At 40.4% G+C, this 10,288-nt stretch overlaps 1 protein-coding gene across 1 annotated transcript; it reads left to right on the forward strand.

Annotated features, from left to right (window-relative positions):
* The first annotated feature begins 239 nt into the window (after positions 1 to 239).
* On the forward strand, positions 240 to 5,202 carry pim3 (Pim-3 proto-oncogene, serine/threonine kinase). The gene is made up of 6 exons (XM_088645020.1): positions 240 to 1,020; positions 1,298 to 1,407; positions 1,504 to 1,554; positions 1,792 to 2,155; positions 3,283 to 3,459; positions 3,630 to 5,202. The coding sequence occupies exons 1-6, from the start codon at positions 933 to 935 to the stop codon at positions 3,812 to 3,814; spliced, it is 975 nt and encodes a 324-aa protein (XP_088501146.1). The 5' UTR covers positions 240 to 932; the 3' UTR covers positions 3,815 to 5,202.
* The last annotated feature ends 5,086 nt before the right edge of the window (positions 5,203 to 10,288 follow it).

A 10,288-nucleotide genomic window follows, 5' to 3' on the forward strand; every position in this document is an offset into this window, starting at 1 on the left:
TGCTTCTTCAGGCAGGAGCTCTGCAGAGCCGCAGAAAAATGGATAAAAAAAAGGCGCGTCTCGGAATTCCCGCCACGTGTGCGCGACCTCCTCCCTTTTATGCTAATCATCCGTTTTCTGTTGGTCTGAAGGCAGAGCGCGGCGATCCAGTCGCAGTTTCATTGGCTGGAATCGCACCTATGCAAATGCGGGTGTTCCATTTTTCTAATGAACGCAATGCAAAGCTTTCAGACAAGAAATCCTTGGGCGTCTAGTACTATGCTAAAATAGTGCGGTTGCTGAGCGTTACCGGCGTTTTGAAACGAAGCGCGCAAGAGAATCGAGAATTCTCAGTATATTTCGCATGTCCTTTTCATTCCTTTACTTTGGAGGGCGGGAGTCGGTTTAAGGCTGTAGTCGTGTTAATGTTGAATATTAGTTTGAGTGGCGGAGGGATATATACGCCCCCTCCACGCGTCAAAATATTGGAGTTAAGAAGTGGGGGCGGCCGCGGCTCGGGCTCAGAGTGGGAGAGTCTGTGATCCTGCTAGAGCGCTGTGGCAGGAGATTAGATTGCTGTTGCTGCATCTGCTGCATATTCGCGTGGACTCCCTGTTTTTATATATATCTGTATTCATCGCAGAAAAAAAAATCGAAGGAATCTTTTCGTCAAGTTTACAAACATGATATGAATTACTTTCTTGAAGCAGTTTTGTTTAAGAAGTTACTCCTCTCGGATCTACAAGCGTGATATCTGCTGCTCCCGGAGGTTTTGCAGTGCGGCGGTGGTGCTGCGCCTTGGATCAGTGATCAGCATCATAACAAACCTGGAGATTGGAAATTTGTGCTTGACCTGAATTGGATTGGATTGCTACTGATCATCGAGAACTTTTGAAACTAAGCAGGGGATTGTAAAGATCCGTGTACAGAGAAAAAGAGACCTTTGTTAAAATATGTTGCTGTCCAAGTTTGGCTCGCTGGCTCACATTTGCAACCCGACCGGCATGGATCATTTACCGGTTAAAATCCAGCTCCAACCAGGTATAGTGAAGTTGACGTCGGGCTGTTTTTAAAACGTCTGTGCGCGTTGTTCGGATATTTTCCTTAAGATTTCTGCCACTTTATCTAAATGGATCTCTGTCTCTTATTTTAAGATGTGGCGAGTTTAGGTAGAGCCTTGTGGGCGTCCAGCGATTAATTTTCTCACAAATAAGCAGGTCGCCTTCAAATCGGACGCCTAACGAGACTTGTAGTGCTGCTTGAGAATATAGAAACACGCGTGCTCATGTGCCATCGACACGTTTGTGTTTGTTTGCAGTGAAAGTGGAGAAGGAGCCCTTTGACAAGGTGTACCAGGTGGGCTCAGTGCTGGGCAGCGGCGGGTTCGGCACCGTCTACGCCGGCAACAGGATCTCCGACGGTCTGGCGGTAAGGGCGGCGAGTTTTATCGGCATCTTATCGGATTACTTTCTGTAGCACACATGGAAGCATTTTTAATTTTTTTTTCTTCTTCTCTGGTTGCAGGTTGCTGTGAAACATGTGGCTAAAGAGCGAGTGACGGAGTGGGGCTCGATAGTAAGTAGGCGCTGATCTGAATGTCTGGCGTTGCGCGTCTTGAGCCGCCGGTTTCGTCCGAGGTCTACGCTGTGAGGTTATTTGAACGCAGATTTGTCATTTGATTTTTTTTATTCTTTATAAACGTGGTTTATCTTTATTTATTAAAAAAGATAGATAAACGGTAAACGCGCAGTAGAAGGGGAGGGAGTGGTGGGGGGGGTACGCGATTGTAATATTTCAGTGTTTTCCTTTCAGAACGGCGTGATGGTGCCCTTGGAGATTCTCCTCTTGAAGAAAGTTGGCACTGCGTTTCGGGGCGTGATAAAGCTCCTGGACTGGTACGAAAGAGCCGACGGTTGGCTGATCGTCATGGAGAGGCCGGAGCTGGTCAAGGACCTGTTCGACTTCATCACCGAGAAGGGCGCTCTGGATGAGGAGACAGCCCGGGGCTTTTTCCGCCAGGTCCTGGAGGCGGTGCGGCACTGCTACAGCTGCGGGGTGGTCCACAGGGACATTAAGGACGAGAACCTGCTGGTGGACCTGCGCACCGGCGAGCTCAAGCTGATCGACTTCGGGTCGGGGGCGATTCTCAAGGACACGGTCTACACGGACTTCGACGGTACGCGCGCCGTGGACGGTTTCTTGCAGCCTGTGCTGGAATGGATTATGACCCCGGTTTAAAATCCCACACAGGCTGGATCAAAAGGATTGAATTTTGAGTGCTTCAGTACCCTGTCAGTTAATGCCTGATGGGTTTCTGGCCTTTTTTAGAGAAGAATTAAAAAGGGATGTTTGCCTTGTTAGAGGCTACCCCGAATTTGTGACGCAGCAGTTTGTTTCGCTAATATTTAAAGGGTTTTCCTAGGGGGCGATATCCTCTGCTGTGAATGGCAAACGAAGTGCTCATGGATGTTATTACATTTTTAGAGACTGTAGCAGTAGAGAGCTCTTGGCAATATGCTTACGTTTTGGTTTTTAAAAGCCCGTAGTAAGAAACCTTTAGATAATTGGGTTAAGGTAGCCTGAAAGGGAAATATTTTGATGTCGTGGTGGGGGCTTGTTAATCCTGCACATGCAAATAGAGACTCTTGTATTGAAGCGCAGTTTTGATGGAAATGTGATCGGCTGCCACGTAACATCTGTTTGTTGTGAATCCCGAGCCCGTGGGTCACGTGACGGCCAGCATCATGGATTCCTGTTTTTGTTTGGTATCCAAGATACACTCCTGCCCCTGGGGGGGGGTTGGATGGCGGGTTTTAAATCCCTTTGGAAAGAAGAGAAAGAAAGGTAGCTTTTGTTTCTCTCCGGGGGAACAGTGGGGAGGTTATTCACAGACACCAGAGTGAGAAAATCAGTGCCAGATTGAAAAGCCCAGGGGTTGTCAGGCGGCAGGAACATGGTGGTGCAGTCGGTCTCTCCCCCCCCCCCCCCCCCCCATCCCCCCAAGTCTTTTCCATCATTTTATTTTGGGTTTGCTGTTAACTGCAGATGCTACGTGGACAGATAGGGGGAGGGTGTAGAAGGCAGCTTGGCTGTTTGTAAACAGTCAGCTGATTGACGTTATACAATGCAAAGGCCAAAGCCTAATCCAAAAACAGTTGTAAGCAAAGTCCAATTAAGAGGATTATGGAACACGTCATTTTAGCCACATGGCACAAAAGGAAATGGTGGACGGTAGGGGAATTCTTGTCCAGGGCTAAACTAGTGAATCCATTGATTAGGATGGTGATTTTTTTTTTCCCCCAGGCACCAGGGTGTACAGTCCACCTGAGTGGATCCGCTACCACAGATACCATGGCCGGTCAGCAACTGTGTGGTCACTGGGTGTGCTGCTGTATGATATGGTGTGTGGAGACATCCCCTTTGAACAAGATGAGGAGATCCTGAGGGGGCGATTGTACTTCCGGAGGAGAATTTCACCTGGTAAGACATTAATATCTTCCATATAAAAATCCAATTGTAAGCTAGATCTTGTACTCGTGTGTCACCATTTTTAAGTAAATGGAGGTCCCAAAGTACTTGATATTTTGATTTTGGAAAAATTGCATTTTGAGTCCTCCCCTTAACTCTATTTGAATTTCTTTCTTTTTAAGAATGTCAGCAGCTGATTAAGTGGTGTCTTTCTCTGAGGCCTTCAGACAGACCAACACTGGAGCAGTTATTTGATCACCAGTGGATGCGTAAAACAGAGGTTGTCAAAACAGAAGATTGCGATATCCGATTGAGAACCATGGACAATGACGCGTCAAGCACAAGCTCAAGCAAAGAGAGCCTTTGAAGCCCTTGAATGACCTTACAAGACTTGCCACATGCCAAGAACTCTGTGGCTTTCCTGCCACTCTATGTGCGTGTGTGTGTGGGATTGGATGGGATGCTTATTTCACATTCTGCAAATCTGAACCTTTTATTTCTCCTTTTTAGGGAACTGTAATTTCTATTTCTGGCTTCTCCCTTTTTTTTAAATTATGAATTTTCCTCATTGGGAACACTACTGTTTGGGAGTGCCAGGCCAGTGCTTTTATTTATTTTCTTATTTTGTAATAAGGCTGGTTATGAACCTGGTGACCCTCCTGAACAGAATTCAGATTTTGCTCTCATAGAGCCTTACTAGTTTTGTTTCAAATGTTAAAATTTTGCTTTTGAGTGCCTTTTGAAAGCTGCATTAGTGGGGCGTTCTTCAGGTGTAACTGTTGCATGTTTTTAAATTGCACAGGGGGACATCCCAGGGTTTTCGGTGTTCCGTCATGTGCAGTTCTAAAGCTGCTTGGTTTCAGATTAAAAGGTCCTCTTCACTGGTGATGGAATACTTGAAATGCAGACCTTCACAAACACTGCACCCTTTTCTTTGCTGCTCTAAAGATACTTCGTTGTATGTGGAGATGTGGGATACATGTCAAAGCGATTTTTAAATGTATATTAAATACTTCCAACCACCCCCACCACCCCCCCCTCTACCACTAGGCTCGGAGTCCCTACCTCCCCTTTCTTCCACCATACTGCAAATGGTATGTTTCTGGCTAAGGCATGTCAGGGCATGGTTGTAAAATGCACAATCAATGCAATATTCATGAACTCAGTTATATTTTTTAAAAAATGTGTATAGTGTATTTATGTACAATTTCCATGTCATTTTATTTATTTGTGCAAGTTAGACATTCCACAGTACCACTCTGTGGCTATTTATTTTCTCTAAACCTTTTTTAAGAAATAATATTCCTTAAGTTGTTTGATCCATGGCCTTTGTTTGCATTCCTGTAGTTTTTTTTTTTAGTTAGCCAGAATTCAGCTGTCACGCAAGCTGGAGACTGGTGTCATTAGTAAAAAGGTGTATTTTATGTGGAAGGGCGGTGAGTATTTATTTATTTAATTTTCATTTCCAATGATCATTGGTAATGATAGGCCGTGAATGGCTGTATCGGAAATGTACAGTTATACTGTTTGGATAAAAGGTTTTAAATTATTAAATTTGTGTAGTCTCCATTCATTAACTATTAGAAGGGCGGCATGTAATTTGTTTAAATTACTGTGTGCTGTGCATAGTTGCATTTATGCAGCTCAGATTTGGAAATTTTTTTCCTTTTCTTTTCCACTTCAGCAGTGTGAAATACTACAATGGAGAGCATATTTTTTATACCAAAATTTCAATTAAAAGTTTGTTTTTAACAATGGTGTGGAATTTCATTTACTGTAAGTGCATCGCTTGAATGGTATGTTGCAGGGATGACTCTGTGTGTGTGGGCCTGAGAGTCTTCTTGTCTTCAATTTAAATGTAAAGCTTGCCTATTTTTTTTAGGTCTTAATAAAATGACATTTAATCTGTAGGAGATTGACAAATGACTGGAGAGACATCTTGACCAGCTGAGCTGGTAAAATGTTTTACCAAGTAATAGGTCACATTTGGACTGGGTTTAAAGATGGGTTCTGTCATGAGCTGGATGTAACCAGGATCCTGTAAGTGGTAGTGCACAGCTGCCTGAGAGTGGGCAAGGGTAGTGTGGGAGTAATTGGACAAAGCTCTGTATTCATGGTACCCCATCTGGCCATCTGCAACCATACAGTGCTGTTGACGCAGGGCGAGCATGTTCTCCAATCAGCACGGAATCTCCAGTACATCTCTTAATCAGGTGTATATAAAAAGAAATAGCGATTCCCAACATAAATATGGGAATCTGGTGCATGAGGGCTGGTCATAATTTATAGATATAAAGTGAAGTTTTAAATGGAGACCTTTCCCCCATTAAGTATGTACTTGAAAACGGGTACCTCGGTTTGCAAGAAACACCTGGTTTGGTTTTTGATTTAGTTTCATTCTTATTCTGTTTTCCTGAGAGCTGTTTGGTCCTCAAAACAAGTTCTGCAGGGGCTTTTGACTCGGTCTCATGAGACCCAAATAAACACATCTGATCTTATCGAAAGTGTAAGGTAAGGTTTGGCCATGCTTCCATCCATTTAATGGGTGGAAGGGCTTAATCTCTTATAAATATGGTGACAGCTGTGTTTTAATGTGGGAGGGCTAGAGCAGGCACCTCAATTAAACTAGATAGTATATCTTTGGGTTGTTGAAGAAAATAGGTGTGCTTGGGAAAAATCCATGTGTACATGAAGAGCTCATATACACATCACACAGTAGGTATCCCGGGACCCAGTAGCACTAACCACCACCCTCCGTTAACATATTCACATACTGAAGACATGATCAATGTCACTTACCCCTCTATAACACATCTCCTCGCCTAACTACTGGACCCCACTTCTGGTCCTGGAGGAACACTCACCGTCTTCTGTTTTGTAGCTTTTAGACTGCCTAGGTCTTAATCACAGGCTAACGGGTAACTGTCTTCTATTTGGAGTACACTTGTGCACTTAAATTGAGCTCTTAATAGCTCAATTGCTCTTAAAATTTGATTTTGTAAGTGTTATCAACCCTGCATTTCCCAATTTAAAATAGTTTATGAACATTCAGGTGTTTTACCCAACATGACCTCTGTAGAAAGATAATTGCTCATTGAGGGAGTATCTCAAGACAGTCATTCCTACTTGTGAGTGTTCATCAGCTAATTAATCAACTAATTGGAGCTGTTCAGTGAGAGATAAAGGCAAGTTTGGGAGAGACTGTAAAGTTCGATATGATGAATTTGTTGGAAAGAGTATCTTTGAAGTACAGTATATGTGATATTTAGGACAGACCAAAGAAATAAGTTAAAAGTCTAAACAAGCAAGCCAACAATTACCACTGGAGTGAAAACCAGGAGACACAGTAAGTTCCTTCACGACTATGGTTAGGGACTACTGGCCTACACATCAGCTAGTGAACACAATAAATCACCCCATAACCTACAGGTAAGTGTTTCACACTGGTTTGTCTTACTACCTTGTACATTTTCCATGGCAGTAAAGCTCTTGTTTTCTTTCTTAAGATGAGATATTACTTCATTACTCATGCCTCCTTGTAACTTGGGCCTGTTTTATCATGCCTCTGTAACCACAGCCTGTAATTTATCTTGTGTTCATAAAAGCATGCAATATAGAAAAAAATGTGAAGTGTAGTAATACTGTTTTTGTGGCTGCTCCAGGTTCAATAAAAGGGGAAAGCTGGACTCTGGAATACTAAAAAAGGTTGCATTTTTCCCTTAGTTTGGCAAAAAGTAAGAAAGAGCTGTATCAGTTCCGAAGACTGTAAAGGGTAAGTTGGTAAATCCAGAGGATATGCACAGTGAAATTGAGTAGCAATACTCAAACTGAGAACGTGAACAAGGAGAATTGCAAGGGACTGTCTTTATTTGATGCATGTACTTAGAAAGTTTAAATCATTCTGAAATGTATCCATCCACTTTCAGTAACTTGATGGGTACATATCAAAATCCATTATCTGCATGTTTTGGATACACAAAATGCTGGTCTGTTAATTACAGTGTATTTAGTGCTGGCCTTGGCCTCTGATATAATAAATTCCTTTATCTGAAAGAAAGCTGGGATACATTTGAAAGTACAGGTACATTAATAATATGTGTAATATATATATGTCATATGACCAATATCATTACTGCATTATGTAATTATTACTTGAGATACACGAATGACAAATACGGATCGGTATGCTGTGAAAAACTACATTAGTAGTCTAATTACAGGTTCATTTGAGAGATTGTTATATGGAATTACGTCTGAAAGTGTTACTACAATGCAATACCAGTAATAATTCAAAATGTAGCTACACATATATACAAATTTATATTACTGCATGTTGCTAAAGTATTAACTACATAATACAGTTACAATATCAGTCATATGACTTATATATATATATTGTTTATAATGTTATTACAGTCATAATTCTCAAATACTCCTTGTAACTCTTACATGCATTATCTACATCTTGTTTCGCTTAATCTGACTTCCAAGTTATCATTCAGTTGAAATATCTTAGCTCCTCAACCATTCACACAGCTGTTTGCATAATCTTTTCTGAACATTCATCTCCCATACTGGTGTCTAAAGGCATTAATCCTTATTTCCTTTAAGGTTATTCTTAGTGATCTAATAACATACATGATTTATGAATCTCATATGTATTTTCTCAAGACACACCCTCTTTAATAAACAAAGGGCACTATATGTGTGTAAAGGGCTAGTTGGTTCATAAATCATGTTAAATAAATCAATATATGTAATCAGGAATAATTTTACAAATGATGCAAAGCATAACAGTTTGCTAATGACTTTGTTCATGCAGTCTTTGAAGTATGTTCTAAATGTGTTTAATACTTGTTTTGTTCTATAGCAGTATGTGGTTCTCTAAAATAATTTATTTTCATGCATGTGGTTTATGAATATTTGTTAGAGCAGTCCAGAACATGGAAAAAATTGAAACATTTTTAGCTTTCAACCTGGTGTTTTCTCACTATAAAAAGAATAATATATGTATAATATACAGTTCTTTAATTAATAATACCCATAACCTTTTAATACATATTACATAATTTTAACTATCCACCCCCATGTTTGCATTTTAACAGATACTCAAGCTTTTCAGTTTCATTATGAAGCGTGTTTTCTTGTAGGCCCATAATTCAGATATTATACACCACTTCTTCCAACTCATCGTCAAGAAATGATCAATTCAGATTCGGTTTGGAAAACACGTGATAGTTATTTGGCACCTAGTGAAGAATATGATGCTAAAATGCTTCCACATTCATCCATCCATGCATTTTCTAACTGCTTTATTCAATACAGGGTAATGGGGGAACTGAAGCCTGTCCCAGCAAGGAACAGGCACAAGGTAGGATACACCTGTGGTGTTTCCTAGTGGACGGTTCTTCCACATTCTGTACAATAAAAACTACTCTCACCCAAACCCATCTGCATGACTCTTTTTAATGCATTACCTACATGTGAAAATTGGTAATGCTGAAATAAAGTTGTGCTGACTGACATATGAGTATAGCCAATATAACAGAGTAAATCACTTTTCTTCTGGATTTATATCAATAACCTTAACTCTTAGCATAGTTAGAAAAATTGTGAGGTCCTCAGAAGACACAAAAATAGAAATATTTGCAAGCACTAGAAGCATCAAAGAAACTATGACACAATTTTATACTGTTCACATGACAAATAAAAATTAATGCAGTTAGGTGCAAAGTAAAATATGAATAGAGCAATAATGTACACAGCATTAGAGGAACCAACCTGGAAACAGACTTTAGGAGTTAATATTATGCTGATTCATCAATACCCTCTCTCAGACAATGTGGAGAAGGAATTAAATTAGCAAAGAAAATACTGAAAAGTGGAGAATTACATTTAAAGAAAGTAAGGCATATAGCCACACGTGTTTCTCTTTTCTATTTTACATTGTGGAATTTACCATAAAGGGGAACTGCAGTCCCAATTCCTCAGACCAGATCTATAACATCCTGAACTTTTTGAAGGTATTGTATGACTGCCATGGTGTCGTAGGCAGACAGGAAACTGCTTGTCTTGTGACATGTGACATGTCACGTTCTGACATGAAACTGGCTCTCCATGCTCACTTGTTGCTGTAAGCAAATGAGCATCATGGTCTCCTAACAAACATGTTAATTATTATGAATGTATTTTAGTTCATTGGCAGATTGCTCCTTTTTGCAACACTTAAAAGTGTCTAAAAATATGTTACCTTGTATTTGCCAGTTTCATGAAAACATTTACTACACTAATACATATTTATTAAAATGTGTATACAATTTATCATCACCAGAAGTTTTGTTGCCTCATTCTGAATCACAGATGACATCTTTTGTGATGTAAATTGGAGGTTGTACATATTACCGTGTGCTTGGTAGTTTCATTGTGGTCTGAAATGCACTCTTCATTGCTGATTCATTATAACTCCAAAGTATAAAAAAGCATTGCAGTTCCCCTTTAACCAAGCAGGTTAAGCCCTTGTTCCATAGTAGCCAACATAGGCTGAACAGCACCTCACTCTAACATACTGTACATACTGTACAGTAGATAAATAGCCTACTTTGACAAAAAGGTGTTGAATTAAACTCAGGTCTGATGACTAATCAGTTAACAGGAAATTAAGAGAGTGTTCTTTGTAGACATCACAACAGTCCAGATGGAAGGTTCTGTTTCAATAAAAACATAAAAAACTGTTTCCCTATTTGCATAACAAATTGCTTAATAGTATCAGTTGTAACGAGCCTACATTACATGCAGATGTGATTTGTACAATTAGTCCGCTATTTGTAATCCAAGGGAGTGT

This window comes from Lepisosteus platostomus, chromosome 9, assembly GCF_059453375.1.
Source record: "Lepisosteus platostomus isolate fLepPlt1 chromosome 9, fLepPlt1.hap1, whole genome shotgun sequence".
In the NCBI taxonomy this organism is placed as follows: Eukaryota; Metazoa; Chordata; class Actinopteri; order Semionotiformes; family Lepisosteidae; genus Lepisosteus; species Lepisosteus platostomus.